Source organism: Mesoplodon bidens (assembly GCF_964165515.1).
Source record: "Mesoplodon bidens genome assembly, chromosome: 7".
Lineage (NCBI taxonomy): Eukaryota > Metazoa > Chordata > Mammalia > Artiodactyla > Ziphiidae > Mesoplodon > Mesoplodon bidens.
Window position 1 is genome coordinate 60,178,707 of NC_138164.1, and position 22,696 is coordinate 60,201,402.

The 22,696-nt window shown below is 49.3% G+C and overlaps 1 protein-coding gene across 2 annotated transcripts in view; it reads right to left on the bottom strand.

The window, feature by feature from the left end:
• Window positions 1–6,859: 6,859 nt before the first annotated feature.
• Window positions 6,860–22,696, bottom strand: part of FAM168A (family with sequence similarity 168 member A) — a 214,318-nt gene continuing 198,481 nt past the window's right edge. For both annotated transcript variants that reach the window (XM_081239109.1, XM_081239110.1), the window contains 5 exons: window positions 19,538–19,663; window positions 12,622–12,764; window positions 11,596–11,770; window positions 10,150–10,280; window positions 6,860–9,413 (listed from right to left, as the gene is read on the bottom strand). In XM_081239109.1, the coding sequence (XP_081095235.1) occupies window positions 10,168–10,280; window positions 11,596–11,770; window positions 12,622–12,764; window positions 19,538–19,663 (557 nt within the window). In that variant the 3' untranslated portion in view covers window positions 6,860–9,413; window positions 10,150–10,167. The remainder of the gene's footprint in view (window positions 9,414–10,149; window positions 10,281–11,595; window positions 11,771–12,621; window positions 12,765–19,537; window positions 19,664–22,696) is intronic.

Here is a 22,696-nt window from a genome sequence, read left to right on the forward strand (position 1 = left end):
ACAGCTCTAGAGGAAGTGGAGCCTGGCAAATGGATGGGGTAAGTAAGGCATATTGAGGGCTGGAGAATGTGGGAAGGGGAGCTGTGTTCCACAGAGGGAACAGCACGTACAAAGGCCGGACGGCAATGAAAATACGAGGAGCCGGAGAAGCTGCAAGTACAGAGTGACTGAGGTGTGAAGGTTGGGCTGGGGGTGGCAGCAGAAGGCAGCCACATGGGCTCTTGGAAGCCATTGGCCCTAAGCCAGGGATGCCCAAGGAGCCTCTAGAGCATTCAGGAAGGGGAAAAAGTATGACTGGCCAGCTCATTCCTGACCACTGTGGAGGGTGGAGGAGCTGTGGGAGCAGGGATCCACAGGAGGCTGTTGGAGCCATCCAGACAAGAGACGGAGAAGCAGGGCTTTGCGGGGGCGATGGAAAGACTCCTGGGACAGAGGACAGAACTGCTAGGGCTTGGTGCCGGGATGTGGCTCACGGGATTAGGGCCAGCTGGGTGGGGAGCAGTGATGCAGACCCACGGGATGTCCTGAGGCACCTGCGCATGAAGGCCCGCGGCGCTTGAGGGACAGACCTGGCCTACGGTGATACCTGGAAGCACTCAGATGGGCATTTGCACCAGGACTGGACTAGGCGGTAGCACGTTCCAGGGAGAGAGCTCAGGGAAGACCCAGAAAGGTGAGAAGGAAAGAAAGCAAGCAGGAGAGTGCAGCGTCCTGGAAGCTAGGGAAGGATGAGAGTGTGGGGAGCAGGGTGGGTCACAAGGCCAGGCGCTGCTGCAGGGTCAGGACTAGCGTCCCCTGGCTAGCCGACACAGGGACGTGGCGAGAGCAGAGTCAGGTCCCAGTGGACTGAGCTTTTCTGCAGAAGCCTGACTGTGCCAGCTAATAGCTGGTGGGGCCTCAGGCTCCAGGGAGAGAGGGTTTTTAGTTAATTCCAGGTTCTTTTGGTGTTTGGTATGGTTTTAAAAGATGGAGGGTCTTCCCTGATGGTCCAGTGGTTAAGACTCCGCACATCCACTGCAGGGGGAGCAGGTTCAATCCCTGGTTGAGGAACTAAGGATCCCCCCCCCGCCCCGCATGCCGCGTGGTGTGGCCAAAAAAGAAAAAAAAAATGATGGAAGGAAAGGACGTATTTCAACACTAATGGGAAAGAGGCCCAAGGAGAGGCTGAAGAACCAAAAAGTGAGGTTCATGGAACATGGGGAGGTGTGGAAAGGGACACCCTGCGGGAGGCCCAGGCTTCACACAGGGCAGAAGCCATGGCAAGGGGCCGGCCTAGCAGCTTCAGAGAAAAATCCCCGCCTGAGGGGAGGCTGAGGTTTGAGATTCGACCTCTCCCTTCCTCTCACCTCTCTTAGGGCACAGGCTTCTCTCTCTGGGGCTTCTCAGGTGGGCAGGGAAGGGAGGGCACCTCTGAGGACCCAGGAGGCAAAGCATCACCTGTTCTAGGAGAGGGGAGGGAAGGAGACAGGCTGGACAACAAGAGGAATTTTCTGGAGCAAACAAAGGTTGCCAAAGTCTAGAACAGGGTGTCTGTTGTAGGGGACCAGTGGGCATCACCAGTGCACCCCAGGGAATGTTCCCTGGGGCTGCCGTGGTGCGACTGGTCTCCCTACTCGCCAGCTGTTCAGCTGCACCTCAGGGTGTGGCTTCTCAAACTTGGCTGTCCCCTCAGCCAACCAACCCCACTTCACCGAGGACTTGTGTGACACACTGAGATGAGGACGAGACAGTGCCCTGGGGGAAAGGGGTGGGAGGCTGAGCCCTCCCACCCTCTGGCCTCCTTTCCCAGGGGGAAGTTGGACTCTGGTCTCTGGATGCCCTCTTACCTGGGGTGAGGCACATACAGATGCCAGCAACGGTGGAGGCTGAGGCTGGGTCTGGGCTTCCCGGGTTAGGTAACGCACACCCCATCTCAGAGCTGGGCCCTGGGGTAATAAGCACTGCTCCCCTCCAGACCACTCCCACCACCCCAATTTCCTGCTTGCTGGAAGGTAAGAGAAGGAAGAGCCCTGGCCTCCCTCAGTCTCTTGTCCCTGGAGGATATTGAGGCCAGCTCCCAAGAGTGGGATGAGGAGCTGAGGGATCAGGTAGGGGTGTGTCTGATACCCTTGGCTTTTAGGGCCCCCACCCTCACGTGGAAGCTTTCTTGGCTCTAAATCCTGCTCTTGAGCTCAAGGTAGGCCCAGGCTGTTGGCAGGGCTGGGAGCTGGAGGACACGGTGGGGCCCTGGGCCAACCACTGAGGACAGTTCTGAGAGTGCCCTCTCTCACTCCACAACCCCTCCCCCATGGGCCAGAATGGTGGGTGCTGGGCCCCCGGTCTCTGCCTTCCACCTGCTCCTGGCCCCCAGCCCTGCCACTGACCTGGAGCTGAGTCCCTGGGGAAAATCCCCTTCCTGTGCAGGGGAAGAGAGCCCAGCAAGGCCCTCCCCTACCACACCCGACAGAGCTTTCTGCCATCACAAGGGAGGGAGAATAAGTTTCATGTCAGGTGAGGACAGGAGAGGAAACTGGGGAAGGCACTATGGAGGCCCAGGGTACAGTTTGGTGGAAAGGGCTCGAGAGTCAGGAGTCCTGAGTGTTAGTTACAGCCAGGTCACTTAGCCTCTTTGGGCCTCAAGTACTCTCTCCATTTGAGGAAGCTGAATACTTGGGAGGCTGGGAGAGCGTGGACTGCAGGAGCCAGGCCCTAGGATGGGATGGTCGCTGTGATAACCAGGGAGAGAAGCCCAGGCCTGGACTAGGGCAGTGGCTTCGCCCAGGAGGGCGACAAGAGAGAGATGTTTAGGATGTAAATAAAACTGACAGCACTTGATGACCATTTGGATGGAGACCATAGGACTGCCGTAAACTGTCCTTCTGGGACTACAAACCACACTAAGCCCTTCCCTTGGTTTCCCACCTGACCAATTTACCCTTGAAGTGAGTACAGGCATTGCCTCCTCCAGGGTGGGCAGGAGAATTTGGGGCTTGGGGCTTGGGGCCTGGGCTTTGGAGCCAGACCAAGTGTAAGTTCCAACTCCGCCCCTCACTAGCTCTGTAACCTTGGCTGAGGTACTTACTTAACCCTCCTTAGCTGCCCCCTACCAAGGACAGGGCTAACAACAGGGCTCACCTCCCATCCTGCTGTGAGGATTATGAGTTCCGAAGCATAAAGCACAGTGCCGGCCACACGGTGGGCACTCGGTATCACACACCTTAGTCCAGGTGCCGACGGCCGCTTTCCAGGCCCAACTGTGAGTCCCAGGGCCTCCCCGGAGATGCAGCGTAGGTGTTACCTGACTGGTGAAAACAAGTTTAGGATCAACTTGGGGAGAAGCCTAGGGGACTCTCACTGGCCCAGGAGGTGTCTGTGTCCCCCTCCCCCAAGAACCACCAGTCTGGTCACCCCAGACTTTTTTTTGGAAATTTTTTTAATAGTTATTGAATGTTCTACAGCTTACAGTAAATATCATAGTTACAAATTCTTGGCTTCAATCTTTCAGAGTGATCACTATCTGATCTTCAAAACAAAACGAAACAAAAACCCAAAAGAATCCAAAACAACAAAACAAAACCAGATTTACACTTCATACACACAAGCGAGGCCATGGGGCTTTCCAATCTTTACACTCCAGGCTGTGTTTTGAAAACACCTATAAGTTCTTTGATCAAACTACTTGGAAGACACTGGTCAAAGGTTTATTATTATTATTTTAAATGTTTTTCTTTTTAAAATGTGAGTTCCAATAAAATTTAAAAATTAGATTCCAACCTGTAGATTAAAATGAATTAAAAAATACAAAATCATATACAACGCTCTCTCACAGGGATGGTACATGTCACGAGAACAAGTTTTCTCTGTCGTGTGACATGAACAGGGATGCAGATACCTTTTAGTCAGGAGATGGGAACAGGCCCTTGGGCCTTTAAAGGTCACTACAGACAACTCCACGTTGCTAGAGGCCTGGCCTTACATCCCCTTGGGTAAGGAAGAGCTGGAGTCCCACCACAGATCCAGGTAATCTGTCTGACCCAAGAAGGTGGTCTTTGGGCAGTCCCACTCTTTCCCTGACTCTCAGGCATGAGGAGGAAGGCTGGAGCCTGGAGATGCTGGTCTTGCTGGGGTCAGGCCCAAAGATGACTTCACCCATTTGAGTCCTATGGGCTGGTACTTACCAGCAAAGCTGTTATATCTGTTCTCCTCAGAAAGGAAAATACCCCCTCTACCAGGAGCTGGACTGGGTACAGGGCCTCACTGCCACAGCAAGAATACCCAGGGACTACGCATGCAGCCACAGGGAAGCAAAAGTTCTAGTTTCCCTTTCTGGCTCTGTGACAACCAACCCCAATCACCTGGCCACTGGGCTGGACTCAACAGCACGTAAGATAGAAAATACCCATTGGAGAAAGTGAGGGAGTGAGACCCAAGTCTGGCTCAGGCAAGGCTGGTTATGGAATGTTGAAACTGGCCTGTCAGGAATTTTAAAGGCCGGGCCCTAGAGCCACGTAATGCCTAATTTCAGAAACAAGTTGTCTAGGAGAAGGGAACATGGACAGGTAAAGGACAAATCCTGCCACCAGCCTGGCACACCCATAGTAGGCTGAGCTCTCAGAGGCTCAGGTGTGGAATTCGATGTTAGCCTGGCTGGGTCTCCTCTGCTGTGATCCTGGATCACAGGATCTGGCCTGGATTCCCCCGGGGCTGGACACCAGTATGGAGCCTCCTCCTCACCTGCCCCCTCCACTGCCCAACCTGCCCCCTCCAGATTCCCAAGCTTGGCAAGCAGCTGGGGACCACATATCCTACAGTGATGTGGAATACAGGATGGAAAAGCAGAGCTTCCACATACTTTCACTCAACAGCAATTGAGGAGAAAATGCCATGGTGACATCTAAATGACTGCTCCAACCACAGTGCTGGGACCAAGAGCACTCTAAGACCCATGCCCTCTAGGCCCTCCCTCTCTGGCCACAGAGCAGAGCTGAGGATCTGATATGCAGGGCTCCAGGCCTGACTCAGCCAGAGTCCTGTCTGTACAATGAGGACACCAGAACTTGGTGACCAGAGGATCTGCACTACTTTTATGCTCCATGTGATTCATTTCTGAAGCCTACTCAGAACAAAGCCAGCCTCTCCAAAGAAGCACTCCCAGATCTCTGGGAGTGGGATACCTCAAACTTGGAACACTTTGGGTGCCCAAGGGTAAGAGTTGGGATAAGGAGAAAGGACTGCACAGTGTCTCTCTAGATCCTGGTCCTCACCCATGAGAAAAACAAGCCCAGAGACTTGAGTCAGATGTGCTTTTGGCCATTCAGGGCTACACCAGGTCCCCTGGAAGTGCCAACTCGCTGGGTCTGGACAGTGGGCAGGCTCTCCAAGGTTAGAAAGTAAGGGTACGCAGGCTTCCCAGGGACATGGGTCTTTCAACGGACAGGTGCCTGGGGCTGCCCTTGAACATGTCTTCAGTCCTGGGCCTCATGACCCCAAAATGCTTTGCTCAAGTTAGGCCTTTTCTTGCAAATTCTCATCCTCTGGGTGCTGCCATCTGGATATGCCTCTGGGTTCCCAGGGCTCCTCATAAAAATCTGCTCAGCTGGGAGGACTAAGCTCCCCAGGTTTCCGTGGGGTCTTTCTCTGTTTGGGGGCAGACAGGTAGCCCATCCCTTCTGCATGCCTGCCACCCAGACCCAGCAGGTGCCAGCAGAAAGAGCAGAAGGTTTGAAGAGTTCAAATCTTGGCTCTTTCTCTTATGAGCTGTGTGACCTTTGGCAAGTCTCTTAAGCCTTCTGAGACAGTTTTTCCATCTACAAAATGGGGATTTTTGGCAATCAATGTTGAAGTACTTTGTACACAGACAAAAAACTCTGGACAGGTGCGAGTGTCCTTTTTCAAGATACAGGAATGGGATATGTACTTTGGGGTCACTGCCAGGAGAGAAAGAGGAACAGCAGCAACTGTCCTGTCTCATGGGGAAGAAATTAAACACATTTTTCCAAAACGTGGCAGAAAGAGAAATTCCAGGCTCTTAACCACTTGGGGGCACTCCAGCATCCAGACTCCAGCTTCCTAGGCCCCAGGCTAATGAGAAGGAGCCAGGTAGAAGCGGCGGAAGCCAAGAGGGTTGGCTGGTGACTGGAACCACCTGTACCCCCGACCCTGGCCACCAAGCTTGTGGTACGGGGGAGAGGCAGTGGAGTGGGGTGGAGAAAGGGCTTTGCTGGTGCCACGCTGTAGCTTGCTATGTATGTGGGCACACCCCTTGTCCTTTCTTGCTTGCTGGCCTTCCTGCAAATGGCAGGGCCCTTCCAGCTCTGACCTCTGTCCAGCTTGACCACTGGGCCATCCAGTATCTTTGGATAACACCCATGGTACCTCCCAACAGACGCCTGTGATGCTACCAGGTGTGCTCTCATCCTACCACAGGCACACTACTGCCCCTGTTCTCCTGGGCTCAGTCCCTCTGCAATGACTCCCCAAGCTTGGCCAGGCTTGTGGATCTCTGTCAAAGCAAAAGGGTGAGGCCAGCTGAACTGGGACTCCAGTGCTCAGGCTGAAAAAGGGGCGCTGGGCCTGGGCTCTTCCAGACCACAGCCTTTTCACACCTTGTTTTTGCCTTGGGGCCTGTCTTTGATCTTGAATTATATACTAGGGCTAAGAGAGGGTACTGAGCATTGATGTTTCAGTCCATGAGCCTGTGTGTGGATTCAGACTGGAGGGACAGAGGCAGCAGGCTGGGGGATTCAAATGGCTCTGCCACTACTGAGCAAGTCACTTTGCTTTTCCAAGTCTCAGTGTCTTCATGGATCAAATGAGAGAATGATCTATTTCACAGGGTTAAACCAGATGATGGATATGAAACTGCTTTGTGACCTGTGAGGTACTAGATGTTAGTTTTTACTTACTGGTATAGAACGAACAAAAGTAAAAAGGTCATTCCTAGATCTCCTCCCTTTCTCCTCCTCTCTGTGGTCCTACCCTAGCCCATCTGGAGGCAGCAGGGTTCAGGGAAGCTTGTCAGGATACCAGCATTCTGCTCACTTTGGGCAAGTTCCCTTTCCTTCTAGAACCAGTTTCCTCATTTGTCAAATGGGTGTAATAACTCTGACCCTTTCTCTCAGGGCCAGTAAATTAAAGGCTGTGAAGTGCTCTGAAGTCAATGAGGCACCTGACAAATGCAAAGGTTTCCTATTATTATTATAATCATTATTATTATTTTGGCATTTTCTAAACATGTATGACATAATCTAAAACAACCTTCACCCACCCTTAGAAAACCAGAGAGTAGGAGGTATTTGCAAAAAATGGATTAACACTGGAAAACTTCCTATTGTTTTAAAATGAAACCTCTTCAGCACCCCAGAACAGATCATTTAGGACAGCTGGGCTTCTCCTTACTGGTGCTGCATTTCCCTGGAAAGCCAAGAAGGTGGGCCCCCAACTCCTGGCTCTGGGTTGAGGATGCTGCTGGGCTTTGCCCTCCTGGGAACAGCCAGATAGCCTCTGAGGTCCTTCTGGCCCAAGGGCTTCCTGATTTTCTCCTCCTTTAGGGAGACACGGCAGGTGGGGGTAGGGATTATGTCCAAGTATGCATGAATTTAAAATGAAGAGAGTTATTTAAAAGTTATAAATGTTATCAATGATCCCATTCTGTACAGTAAAATGTTCCTCTCCCCGCATCCCCAAAGGGGCTGCTGGCCCAGCCAAGTGCTGGGAGCAGGGGGACAGTGCTAGACAACCGGGCTCCTGGCTGAGACCAGTGCGTCCCTCTTCTCCCAGGAAAGCCCGTGTCTCCTCCTCCTCTCCTCTCAGGATGAGGGGCTACTGTCTTAAAAGCATGGACTCCTTTTCAGCCATCCCTAGGGCTGGAGTCAGGTATAGGATGAGAGTTCCAGATGTCTTCACAGAATTTCCAAATGCTATTTCTTCATTTACAATTTCTGTTCCTGCCATCTGCCCCCATGTGACCTCTGCCCAGTCTTCAATCCCTGCCTTTGGAATCCATGGAGGGAAAGAGCAGAAACGAAAGCCCAGAGACTGTTCCCGAGCTCACCAGGTGTGGGCACTGCTGACTTCATTTTTACAAAACCAAGCCAATCCATCCCTAGGGAAATTTTCATGGGCAACATGCCCCAGGCAGGAAGGCTGCATTTAATGCTAATTTACTGCAAGGTCTAGGGAAGTCCTTTCCGCTTCTCTGGGCCTCAGCTTCCTCATCTGTCAAACAGGGGAATGGATGAGACGGTTGCTAAGGTCCCTTCAGTTCCATGAGTCTATGAAGTGTTTATTGCTATTGCTTTTCCTTCACTATCCTGACCTTCAGAGCCACCAGCACCCGCCTGGAATGTGGTTCCTTCACTGTGGCCGTGAATGGCACAAGGTAACCAAGAACTTGGCCTGTCTGCCAGCGCCATGGACAGACAGGTGAGCCCTGGCAGTGGGAAGGGCAAAGGGAAGGGAGAGAAATGCCATAGGTTTCCACTCTAATCAGGAGCAAGCTCCTCATCAGAGTGGATCCATGAGGGCCCAGGGGCCAAGGTCTGGATTACACCAGGCACCTGGCCTTCCAAGGCTTTGGGAGGCTGGGATCCCACCACCCTGCAGCTGCTTGGTAGGTCTGAGGTCAAAATCACCTTCTGAGGAAGTGCCAGGTCAGTTAACATCACTGTGCAAGTTAGAGGGTCCAGGCCCAGACAATTTGGCCAGAGACCTTACCAACCAAAGCCAGCAGGCAAGCGCCTCTCGACCCTCTTCCCTCTTCCTTTCCATAGTGCCCTCCCTCCCCCCACCCTCCCCCAAGTTCTCCCAAAGAAAGAATCTGGTTTTCCCAGGTTCTGATCTGGGGTATTATTAAGCTGCTATGAACACTCCTACCTAATCAGGTGGTTTTGTTCTTGGTCTGTTGCTATGGTTCTCAGAAGAGATTTCATTTGTGTCAGGACATGGTAATGTCTTAAACTAATCCTGCATGAGGAAAATCAAAAAAGAAACAATCCCCCAGAGATGTGGCCTGCTCAACAGCTCTGAGTTCCTACCCTGGACCTGAGGATCACATCTCTCATGCTCTTCAAAGGAAATTGCGCCTTCAGCTGAACCACTGCAACAGACCCCACTCTCTGACTGCTGCTAGACTAGGCTCCCGGGACTGAATTCTTGGGGAAGAAAAGAAGAGCAGAGAGGATGTGCCTGGTCAGGTAGGAGGAGGGCTAGAGCTGGAAGGGCAGTGGCTAAAAGGGGGACAGTGGGGAGAGGCAGGAGATTAGAAAAAGCAGCTTTTACAAAAACCGAAAATAAAAACCAAAACCGTTAAAGATGCATAAAGTGACCCTTGCACTTCCGTTGTCTCTTCTTGCAAATAGAGGTGGTGCTGCTAGGGAGCTGCTCCAGCACCTGTGTAAGACTTGAGTAGTTGCATACAATGTGTGACTCCAGATCTGGGGGAGGAAGGGGAAGGCCTGTTAGTGACAGTGATATCCCTGAGGCCACTTCAGGAAGCGACTGGACCCCCTCCCCTCACGCTGGGGGCCTTAAGTGGAGCCCTCTGTGGCTTCCCAGTGGAGCTGCCTGTTTCCCGTCCAGTGCCAAGAGCTCCTGGAGGAGGAGGGCGGGGGAGATGAGGAAGTAGGGCAGAGGACTTTCAAAGCGACATCCCTGAAGCCCTGCAGTTCTCTGGCACTGCCTCGGCAGCTGCGGAGGGCAGCAAGGAGTCTGGTGGTGGGGATGGCCCAGGGTTTCTGCCTGGCCCCAGTCAGAGCCAACATCTGACTGAGGTAAAAGTTCATTGGAAGAATGGGGCCCACAGGTAGAAGACGTCTGAAGACTGTATGGTAAAGAGCACAGAATTTAGTACTAGAGGATTGGAGTTCAAGTCCCAGCTTAGTTTTTACCGGTTAAGTGATGTTGAACTATGTATTTATCTGTAAAACAGAGCTAATGATCCTTATTTCACAGAGCTACTGTGAGGATCATGAGAGAGCATACGTTAAGCATCTAGAATATATAAAAAGTGACAGCTATTATTAAGAGTGATATTACTGAACCTGGAGCAGGAAAGTAACTGGTAACTGTCACCTGCCCCCTGCTGACACCTGTGCTTCAGACCAAGACAGGGGCTTTGAAACAATTCTGTTTTGTCACCCTCCTACCTCTCCCACCCTGGGCCCCACTCACTTGGATAGGATGCAGGCTTTACCAGTGCGGGGGCACATAGCTGTACGCAGGGGTCCCTTGGGCCCTGTATGCTGGCATGGAGACAGGGTGTGCCCCAATCGCGGTGTGCTGGGGTGCAGTCAGCAGGGTACCTGAGCATCCAGAGAGAGAAGAGTAAACCTGATGAGGCCGTCCCTGAGCGCCGGGATGAAGAGGACGAAGCCACAGTCTCTCACACAGCTGCTGCCCACCCTTCCGCATCCTGCCAGGGGACGCTTTCCTCATGCTCCAGGACAGTCACTCACTCACCTTCAGTGGCCTCCTCTCACCCTTCTTTGTACGCTCCTCTCGCTGCACCAACATCACACTGAGTGGTGATCGCTGGTTCACGTCGCTGTGTTCCCACTAACCTAGCTGTTCCTACGGGTAGGGTTCTGGCCTGATCTATCAGTATTTGGTCCCCAGGACCCAACCAACAAGGCTGGCACCCAGCAGACATTCACTAGCTTGCTGACCTGATCTGGGGAGTGAGAGGCCTGAACAACGCCTACATTAGGGGGCAGAATAAAATCCCAACTCCCACCTCCTGCCCACTCAACCCCTCGTACTCTCTTCCCCCAGAAGGTGACCTAGCTGATTCTTTGAAAGTTGGGTCTCTAGAGGTTATTCAGAGCCCTCTTTTCTTCTCATGCCTTTCTTTTTAATGCCAGTTCATCCAAAGACTTCCCTAAACCTGCTCTTCCTCTGGCATCTCTCCCTGCCCCCATTCTCACGGTTCCTGAAGGGCAGGGTTTCTGGAGTAAGCCAGAAATGGAGAAGGGGTCCTCTCGGACTCCTGCTTCTCCTAAGCCTCACAATTAATTACTGGACAGGTCCTTAAGCTCCTGCCTGCTAAATAACATTGCCCTATGCCCTCCTTTCTGGAACCCTGCTGCTACCAGAGTCCTAGCATCATCATGTCTCCTCTAAACCAGAGCTTTCCCCTGGCTAAGCCTGCCTCCACCTTGCAGCCAGAGAGAATGATTAAACCAAACTCCATCTCTCCTCTACTTAAACCCCTTTCTATCTCCCTGTTACCTAAAGGTATTCAAGACCCTCCACCACTTTATCTCTGACAACTATTCCAGCCACCCTTCCAACTCCATGCCCCTATTTTCTAAGTGACTTAGACCATTTCCATTCTGTGAATGTGCTTTACCCATGTTTTTTACCCCTGGACTGCCCTTCCCTTTTTGGTCTCTCTGGTTAGCCTCTGCTCACCCTTTAAGGCCTAGCTCAGTACGTCCTCCTTGGTGGAATCTTCCCCGTCCCTGTGGACAGAGTTACAGGGTCCTCCTCTGTGTTCCTAGAACCCCCAGGCACAGAATTCTTCATGCTTTGCTACAATCGATTCCATGACTGTGTTCTCCACTCTGTCGTGAGTTCCTGGAGGAAGGGGATGGACACCGACACAGATGTTGCCCTTACCTGCTGACATCGCCATGGTGGTGCCGGCCACCATGCCCATGGCCACGCCATTGGTCCTGGGAGCAGCGACAGGCGCTGGGTAGATGGCAGAGGGAATGCTGTTGGGCTGGACGACCGTGGTGTGGTGGATGACATGGGGCTGGGCAGCATACACCGGCTGTGTGTAGTAGGCTCCCTGGGGGAAAAGAGGCTGAGGTCACACAGGCTTCTGGAGAGGAGGGGAGAGGGGAGGGGAGCCTGTCCCAAACCCTAAGGGATGGGGTCAGAGAAGCTCTGGCCCAGGGACACAAGGTCTGGGGCTCTGCTTCTGTCTTCTACGTGGCTGTGGACAGTTCAGTGCTGGGCTCAGCTTCTGGTTTGAAAAATAAGGCTTGAACCCTGTCCTGCCTCGCTACGAGGGCTGCTATGATGATCTACTATGTTTGTCTTATTGCAATGCGCTTCTTCTTAGACTGCTTAAAATATAAAGGTAGGGACCACGATCAGTGAGTGAAGAGGGCTGTGGACGAGGCTGGTGAACTTCAGAGCACTGTGCATGTGTACGCGTGAGGGATTACTGGTGGGAGTATCATACTGGTGTGAATGCTGCCATCTTACCTACTGGAAGAAGGTCATAAATGCAGAGTACGTCCCCAAATGTCTCTTACTATCTACTTCCCTGTAGGCAAAAAAGGTTGAGGATGGAGACAGTGGTCTGAGGTGACATCCCACTGCCTGGATCACATGACTGCTTTCTGCTGTCACAGCCCACAGGTCTGCTGACCTTTGGGCAGAGCAGGCAGGGCGTCCTGGATCATCTTAACCCAGAGCTTCTCAAATGTTTTTGCTAAATAGTAACAAGAGCCTCAGACTGTGGACTGAGGTAGACTGGGGGAGTGTGTAGACTGCAAGGTTATTGTTTTAATGACACAACAGCGACAGCTGATCAGAGCCACGAACTCTCTCCTTCACCCCCCTCCACCCCACCCAGGCTGGTGGCTCCTTTACCTGCAGAAGAAGTGGGCCCGGCCTTCTACATGTACCTACCTGGGCATACAGGTTCTGCTGGGGGTAGGCACTTCTGATGGGATACATGGCCGTCTGATAGGGGTTGGGTGATGGGGAGTAGGGGGGCGGAGCAGTATTACTCTGGGTCGGTGGGACCTTGTATGGTGTCCCCGCAGTATATCCTGTACCAAGGCAATAAGAGAGATTTTCAATTAGTTGGCAGAACAGCATAGCTGGAAGGCAGCAGGTCCCAGTCAACGACTCCCCAGACAAACATGGGCTGAATCCAGGCTTGAAACACAGATGAGAACAGACAGAGAACAGGGCTCCACCCAGAGAGCCCTGGCCCCAGAGGCAGCTCCCTCAGTGGCTGCACGTGTGGCATCTTTTATTTCTCTGTCTCAGGGCTCTGATCTATAAAATAAGAGGCTGGGACCAGATGATCTCTTAAGGGACCCTTGCAGCTCAGACAGTCTGGGACTCTGAGCCATGTGCCATGAGACAGGCAGGTGTGCATGGACGAGAGACCCTCAACCCGCTCGCTCTATACTGCTCTCTCTTCTCGCTTTTCTGTCTCCGTACTCAGCACCTCAGGGCATCCTCTGCTGCTGCTTCTGTCTTGCTTTCTCCTGTATTCTCTCTTTTTCTCCTTGTATCTCTGTCCCCTTTTGGACTGCCCTCCACCATGTTCCCCTTCTTCCCTGCCAAGTCTTAAGGTGGAAACCCCCTTGAAAACCCCATTCAGAGACCCTCATCTTCTGGGATGCTGAAAAACTTTGCTCTACACAGCTGGCCTTTCCTCCCCTCCTGGGGTTTGGGGGAGGGCCACCGCTGTCTGAAAGACTGAAGTCAAGGATCAAAAAGGTTCACGTCGACCTGGAACCCAGGCCATGTGGGGTCAGCAGGGTGGACTGAAGCTGGGGTAAGGGCTGAGAAGTCAGGCCCCAGGAAGCTCACAATCAGCCATTCAAACAAGTCGTGCTGCCCTTGAATTTTCTGGAAAAGAGAGTCAGATCCTAAGTTCGCAGGAAAAACCTGAAACATGAATCACTCAGGAACAAGACTGTGTTCTTAGAGAATCACAAAATGGAATGATCTTTGGAACCCAAGTGATCATCAAGTAGCCCCCACTCTCTTACTCTACTAGGGGATCCTGGGGTTCCGAAAGAGCAAGTCTTTGTAGGAACATCACCTTCTTTCTAAGTTGAAGGGACAGTGCCAAGGGACCCTGGCTTTGGATCTCCAGTGGGGTGCCGCTGGGGCTTCTTCCCTGTCCCCATCCTGGCTCGGTCTGGCTGACACATCACTGAACCTCTCTTGGCCTCAGGTCTTTCTCCTACAAGATGCTCACCAAGGACCCTTTCAGTGACATGCAGCTGTTTTTACAAGGGACTGGGGCCAGAGTGAAAAGGGTGCTTTACTGGAAGAGAAGAGGTCCAGGCTTCAAGCCAGGATTTCCTCCTATTTGCTGTGACTACTGGCAAGTCTCTGGGCCTTAGTTTCCTATTTTGTAAAATTAGAAAGCTAAGAACGAAGATCTCTTCCTGAACTAAAATCCCATTTTTCTGAAGACCCTGGGTCTCTTCTACCCTAACCCCAAGTTAAAGCAAGCTGCCACACAGTCACAAATCTCTCTCAAGTCACACCACAGCTTTGGCATGGTGACCCCCTGCCCCTGATGAGGTACTCAGAAGGATATGAGAGCTGTTATTTAGTCACCACCCAAGGCACCACCGAAAAGCTGTCCTGCCCCCTCCCCTGGAATCATGTCATTTATCTTTCCACCTGCAAACCCATAGTTTGTTCCATGAGAAACTGGAGAAACTGATTTTGTGGTCAAATATGGTTGGGAAATAAGTAGCAATGGGGCTGGAAAAATACATTAATGAGAAGGTAGCACTGATAAGAACTAGAAACTAACTGGAAGTGGAGGCATGAGTCAGTTGAGGAAGAAGTCTAGAGCAGGTTCCTCCAAGTTTCTAGATTGTGCAGCTAGTCAGGAAATGTGGTCACAGGAGAAGCAGATACTGTGGGGAACACAGGGGGTCTAGGTTTGCAGACATCTAGAAGGAGCTATTTGAGGTGTACTTCACCTTGGAGACACAGTTTACTTGTCTGTAAAACAAAGGGGATTCTCAAGATGGGCATGTCCCAAGAGTATACAATGGACTCTGATGCCAAGGGATCCTAACTGTTATTTTGCCACCCCCCCCAAAAAAAAAAGAAGGACAAGGAGAAGGTGGGAGGGAAGGGGGAAGAGGGGGAGGAGGAGGAGAAATATAAAATAAGAGAGAAATAGGTTTTATTCCATGACACTGAGAAATTTTAAAATGATAGGATGAACTGTGAATCTCCAAGATAGGGATATGCAGGAGACTATTTCCAAATTTGTTTTACCATAGGATCTTTTATTCATCCTATTCACATTTAAAACATGCAAACTACAATTTTTTGTGTGTGACTGTAGCTTGTTTTGGTAAATCAAGTTTTACTGTAACACAGCCATGCCCATTCATTTACATACTGACTATGGCTGCTTTACCGGTAGAATGGTAGTTATGGCAGAGATCATAAGGCCCAAAAAGCCTAAGATATTTATTATCTGGCCCTTTACAGGAAAAGCCTGCTAACTCCTGATTTAAAGGAATAAAACAGGCTATGGGGAGTCCTGCCAGAGTGGAGAGCACCTCTCTTCCATGCAGGAGGGCAGGACACCCCTGAATCCTAAGATGCCTGTCTCTGAAAGCTACATAGCACAGGGTTGTGATTATGAGTAGTCTGGAGCCAGACTGACCACCTGGGTCCAAACCCCAGCCCTCCTACTTAACAGCTGTAGAACATCCATCTCCTCATCTATAAAATGGGGATAATAACAGCACTTACTTCATAGGGTTACTGTGATGAATACATTAACTAATAAGTGCAAAGCCCTTAAAAGAATGCCTGACACATTAAAAGCAGTTCATAAAGGTTAGCTATTATTCTTTTCTCTCTCACTGTATAGAGAGATAGTAAGCTTCCTGTTCTAGGGGGTATACAAGCAGAGACTGGTCTGAAAGATGACAGTACATAGGAGGTTAAACTATTATGACTTTTATGGTGTGATCCAGCTTGGAACACAGACTCCAGGATTCTAAGATTCTAAAATTTTATGGTTTAAAATGCCATGATTTTAAGATTCTTTAAAGTTAACAGGCCAACAGTCCTGGTGACTTTCCTTTATGCTTCCAGAGAATGTGTACTGAAGTTTTATCCTCTGAGGAAGCCTGCAGTAACCCTCTCTGTCACAAGGACAACCATCTTACAAAGTGTTGAGATTATCCCTCTGAGGAAAATCAAAAGGTTCCAAGAGACTGCAGTAGAATTTGGTTTCCACACCCAAGAATAACCTTGTCTACAAATGTATCCTTTCTTCATGTTATGAAATGAGACACACACAAACTCAAAATACAAATCAGTAGCCAAAACACACTTGGTGGCCGAAAAGATGATGCTGGAGACGAAGGCCTTGCCTATTTGTCCAGACAGGTTGAAAAGGGAGAAGCAGAACTGCAGAGCTAGAAAAGACCTTAGAGATCATCAAGACCAACACGAACGTTTCACAGATGAAATGAGAGCAAGTGAGCGATGGCTCACGAGGACCCAGGACTCAGTGCTCCTCCCCTGACTACAGTGGTCCCAGTCCTGGGCTCTGTCAGTGATTCAGGTCAATTCTTCTCTCAAGGAATACCTTCACTGGACTAGATGATATCAGAGGACCTTTCTAGTGCTGATATTCTAAGTTCTGAGTATTTCAGTGGGACTTCTATTAGAAAATCATTGCAGAGGACATTCCACAACTGACTGATAGTCCTGTCCATACCCTTGAGGATCACTGGAAATTCCCCTGGGGCTGTAGCCTGGGCTACCTTGGGTATCACAAAATTCAGGGTTTATTACTTTATGCACCTAAGTTAAGAAAAAAAAAAAAAGCCGCTGGATTTGATGCAAACAAAAATGAAACAAAACCAAGTCAAAACAGAAACTCACTGATTTTGCTCAAATGAACTTAGATTCAACTCACTCACTCAGGGCCTGGGTCTCCTGAAAAGAGTTCTACCTCTGTCTGAAGGTTACAGAATTAGGACTTTGGAATGCTATACCTTAAGGACATTAGAGACTTGGATTCAATCCTCCCCAATGCAGATGAAGAATCTAGAGCCCAGGGGAGCAGAAACTTTCCCAAAACTGCACAGAAAATCAGTGCGGGACTGGGCCCAGAGTTCAGGGCTTACCATGCCCTGGGCAGAGCTCCTTTCTGAAATTACACATCTCTGCAGTCCAATCTTGGACATTTGGTATATTGGCCTTTGTGTCTTCATTTCATTAAAGGCAATATTGTGAGAGAAAAAAGGAATTTGATGACTAGCAGTCCCAGCCCTGACTTATGAAAGAGGCTTTGTTTATGGTACCCTATTCTTTCTCTCAGGTTGCTAACCATAATTTTAGACTCCATCAAATACGGTAATAAAGAGAGTGTGTACATTAGCAAGATAAAACTTTTTCAGCCCCCTCTTCAATCCTTCTGCACTGTCATAAATCTTTTTCAGTTGTAGAGCCCCTACCACCTTCAAACACATTGATCCTCACATCAAGGATGCCTTTTAGACTGATCGGTTTATTGACTATCAGATGTATATGTCTGGACAAAGCTCTATGTATGATTCTTGCCTTGACCCCCCAGTCTCCTTGTTGGCAGCTGAACAAGAGAGTGCTGAATAAGTAGGAGGGAGACCTAACTACAAACAGGCTTAGCAAGTGTTAGTGAAATTAAGTTGAATTTGTTAAAGTGCCCTGAGTTTTCTGTGGTATTAGAAGCCACAAAATCCGTGTGCTGGGAGGAACTCTGGTGGGACATGGGAGGACCAGTCAATCCCACCTCTATTTACGGATTATAAGAAAGAGGGTAGGGCTTCCCTGGTGGCGCAGTGGTTGAGAGTCCGCCTGCCGATGCAGGGGACACGGGTTCATGCCCCGGTCTGGGAAGATCCCACATGCTGCGGAGTGGCTGGGCCTGTGAGCCATGGCTGCTGGGCCTGCGTGTCTGGAGCCTGTGCTCCGCAATGGGAGAGGCCACAACAGTGAGAGGCCCGCATACCGCAAAAAAAAAAAAAAAAAAAAGAAAGAAAGAGGGTACATCTTGGCCCTTTCTAGGGACTGTGATAGCCTGTGAGAGGACAGTGGGATATAGCTACTGGACTTCTCAGTGGTACTTCAGGAAGATGTCAACATAGTGGAAGGCAAGGCCTTCTAATACTCAGACTTTCTCATTGTGGAAAGGGTTGCTTCTGGAGGGAATGAATACTCCATACCTGGAGATGTGTGAACAAAGGCTAGTTGGCCAGCTACTGGTCTGGGCAGCTAGAGAGGAGGCCCCTGAAAGAGTGGAGGATATTGGGTATACAGCACCAAGGTGATAGAATCAGGAGCCTAATAGCTAGAGAGAACCTTAAAGATGACCTAGTCCAACCCACTCATTTTACATTTGGAAAAAATAAGGTCCAAAGCACAGACATGAATTATCCAAGGTTATACAGAACCAAGTCTAGATCCAACTCTTTTGGTCTTCCACTCCAGGCTTCTTTCTGCTACACTACAGCAGGTGTGTCTATATGCATCTACCTCCATATGTGCAGATATAAGACAGAATATGCATGTATATGCCCCTTTACATATATAATATCATAGGTACCTGGAAAAATTCCCTACCGCTATCACCCCTCTCTTAAAGAAGAGTAAAATTAATCTCAAGAAAAAAAGTCAGTAATAGAAACTTAACTTGGGTGATACACTTTTCTAGTCGTGCTGCTTACCAGTTGGATGGCATTGGGCATATTACCTTTCTGAGCCTCAGCTTTCAAACTGGAATAAAAATCCACCCAAATGGGACTATAGTGTAGATTAAATGAGAAGGTGACCATGAAAACATATTCTGCAAAAGGTGAGAGTTATGTTGTATAAACATAAGTTGATGTTGACCTGAAGGGGCAATGATAGTTAAGGAGAAAATAACATTTTAAAGAAAAATTTAAAATACAATGTATTCTTCTAATTTACTTACTTAATAGATTAACACTTCACTGAACCCCAGACCATCGGGCCTAGTCTGCAACATCCCTCCAAAGGCCTGTGCAGCCCTTGCTGGCACAACTTAAGAGACTGGCGCTCACCACATCCAAAGCCAGCCACTCCTCTTTTGGACAACCGCAACAAGGCACGAAGCTTTTCCTCATACAGAGTCAAAATGCCACTCAGTCATTTCTAAACACTGGTCCTCATTTTACCCAGTGGAGCCATTTTGTGTTAAAAATCAGATGTGAAGGTGAAACCATCAGTCACTCTACTGAGCCTCAAGTGAACGCGACCAATCTGACGGGCCAAATGGTTTCCGACCTTCACAAGGACTTCCTGCACATACCTTGCTCTCACAGTGTAGCCTCCACGAGGGCAGTGTTTCTCAAGCAGGGGGCAATTTTGCCCCCGGGGATATGCACAGGACAGCCCCCCCACACCCAACCAAGAATTATCTGCTCCCGATGTCCACAGTGCTGAGGTTGAAAAACCCTGTGCTAGCTGGAGGAGCCCCCTATGTCCAAAAGTCCACAAGACTTTAAAGTGCCTTCTGTCCTTCCCTTGAAATGCAGTAACAGTCCTTCCCTCATCAAACTCATTGGCCAGGTGAGTACTTCCTTCTCTCTCCCTCACTGCTTTGTGTCTCCTCAAAGCAGGGTGTGTGATCAAAGAGGATGACCGTTTCTATATGAGGAGGGCCAATTTTTTGGTGGGTAGGAGAGAGAACCTCTTAAAACAGTGTCCTATAAATGTCAGTTTTAAAAGTTCCCTTTCCTTTCTTCCTAAGAGACAAATCAGTCCCAACCAAGGGGAACAAGGAAAGCAGGAGACAGGCTGTATTTACTGAAAGCCGCAGAGGATGCTTGGTAAGTTCGGTTCTCGGTCCCGGTGTCCACTGGGAGGTGGAAGGTGCCTTCAGTGCCACAGGAAGACGAGTTCTGTGGCCAGGCCTGTTTCATCAGCAGAGTTGCTTAAGGGAAGACACAAGAATGGCATTAGGCAGAAATAAGAAGTGGGCACCACCAATCACAGACACAAAAGCAAGGATCTTGTGCTGGACGGAAACATATAACCCAAGGGGCCCTGTTCAGACACACAGGATGGTTCAGCTTTCTGAGATGGGTGAGTGGTTGGGAGGAGCGCTGAAGTGACCTTCTAAACGATTTGAAACTGAGGAGACCTAAGCTTATACTAAGTAGGGGAGTCAGGATTTTCTACCCACTATCAAACCCATGAAAATGCTTATGAATACTGCCTTCTACTGCCTGACATTCTAGCCTAAGACTCTGGGATACTCCTTAGCCACCTGCTCGTTAACGTGTAGCAACTCAGAGCCTTTGACTATGTACTGGGCCAGATCAACTGAGTACCCCTTTTTATGCCTGAAATCTCATCTGTAGGCGTATTTAACAAATTGTTTTCAAAGAGTGACCCCAAAATACTAATAACCACATGACATGAACCTTGCTGGACTGTCATCTCCTCTAAAGGGACTGAGCTTTGGTGGCTTAGAAGGCAAAGGCTGTCCAGCGGGACACTACCTGCAAACTTCTTCTCCTGTAGACCTAGCCAGGGCCAGACAAACCTCTTGCACACCTTTTATGTCTCCTGCTGAGGTGCTACTGGTGCTCCACCTGAGATATCACCTCATGAATTAGAGATGATCTTTTGGGCCACTAAGAAAGCAAATGTCAAACTTGGGGTAGGTGTGAAATAGAGATGAGGCTCAGTTTGAAAGAAATCTGCAGAGACTTCCCAGGCTGACTCAAAGCTCAGCTTGAGAAATTTGAAGGATGATGTTTCCTATGGAATAGAAGTGGGGAGTGACTCAAAAAACTTACCTTCATGTGTCCTGTAGGGAAGGAGAGGGGAAATAGGGTTTCAAAGGAGGGGGGGAGGGATTGCCTAACATTGTAGGTATCTCCCTTGATATATTTTCAAACAATAGAGGAAAAAAAATTTTTTTTTTGGCCACACTGTGCAGCTTTTGGGATCCAAGTTCCCCGACCAGGGATTGAACACGGGCCCTCGGCAGTGAAAGCGGGGAGTCCTAACCACAGGACCGCCAGGGAATTCCCGAGGAGAAATATTCTTGACCCAAATTTCTACTTATGGCTAAAGAATGATTTTAACAGTATCTTTTCCACTCAAATAAGGTCTTGGGAGACATGGATATGGGGTATTTTAAAGTATATTAGTATTGGCAACAGTTGGATATATGTGAAACATTTTAACAAGGGGCTAGGTAAGACAGGGTGGTATGAGAAGCAAGTTTGCCTATACCCTCTCATTCCATCAGGACAAGGATAGTCCACCTCCAGAGAGATCTCCATAAACCCCTCTGCCTGTCTAGGTAACAGGAAATGCCTCTGGTTCCTTCAGTCATGGAAGTACTGGGGTCAGAGGAGGAGGTCAAAGACTCTACTGTTTTTGCTGAACCAAGGATAGAAGTATAGCTGTTCTGGGCTGACTCTGCGCTTGCATCAATGGCCCGCAATATATACAGCAGATGCTGAGAAATGAGAAGGAAATCATGGGCAGGGAAGTGACACTAAAAGGAGAATTCTGATAGAAGAAAATGGAGATCCAGCAGAATTCCAATGCAGAGTCCAGGGCCTTTGCTGGACATTACATGACTCTGCAGACAACACAGGAGGAGGGCAGTCAATTTAAACAATTATCATGGGTTTCTTTTCCTGGGGGGCAGGGATGGGTGGAGTGGTGGGAATTAATAAAGGACCCAATTAGTGTTGAAAAATCTTATTAAGATGGTTCCAGATTTAGAATCTGCCACTCCACGTGGCTGGAAAGCCCTGGCCACCTAAAACAACTCCCTAAAAAGTGAAACATGTAGCTCTGAGAAGTCAGATAGAGCAAGCCCAGACCCTCAAGACCCCACAGGAATCCACCAGGGGGCAGGAGGCCTAAATTTGGCTGCTGAGAATTTGGAGGACCTGTTCTGGTCCAGTTTTTAACCCAAGTGGTGCATCTTTACCATAATTTTAATCATAAGCCAAAAGTCTGACATTAGCCTAAAGGACTGTGTGACAATTAAAGTAAGTAAATCAAAATTAACCAAAGAGTGACTGAGGCCTACACTGCACTCAGCACTGAGGGGAGCGCCACGGTGGACAGAACACACGTGGGTCATGGTCACCGCACACCAGGTATTTATGGTCTAGCTGGGGATGCAACACAGCCACACGCCAACCAGAGAGTGAACAAGACAGCATTACACACAGTAAAACAATGTTCCAGATTAACCAGGAAAGAAGCAAGTGCAACTGTGCCTTTGATTATGTGTTTCCCAACTAAGCAAGTGAACTAACCTATACATGTTCCTGAGGAAGTGGGTATTTCTTCTGGTTTCATTATAAAGAAAACAAATACTAATATTTTCTATATTTTTCTGTATATATGAATACATAATAATTTAAATAACTGGATAAATATGAAGACTGAAAACAACAAATAACAGCTGTCGACTTGACTTCCTCATTAGTTAGCTATACATCCATATACAATTCTAAAGAAACCCATTCTGCTGCTGGTAGTGATTTAGAGCTCAGCTGTGGGATGAAGACAATCCAACTGAAGCTTTTAGAGGCATGGTAATAGAGGACGCTGCTCTGACAGGTATGCCTGTTCTTGGGTGCCATGAAAGGTACCCAACTCCTAGAAATGGTCTATATTTTGAATAAATACAAATGTATATATGTCAAATATTATTGAGGTGTACGTTTGAGACTATGTACTTTTGCACTTTATGTAGCACTATATATGTACTATTCCTCAATTTAAAAAAAGAGAGAGAGAGAACCCATGGCAGTGAAGGGCCACGGCCCAGTCACAGCATGCGGCCCACGTCCAAGTGCTGGGTTGTTCACATCCCTGGACACGGGGCCCTCACGCCCTCTGACACTTGAACAATCTGTTAAGCACACTTACAAGGAGGAGAGGCAGCAAGGGACCATCATCCTGAACAATGTAGTAAGTCAGGAAA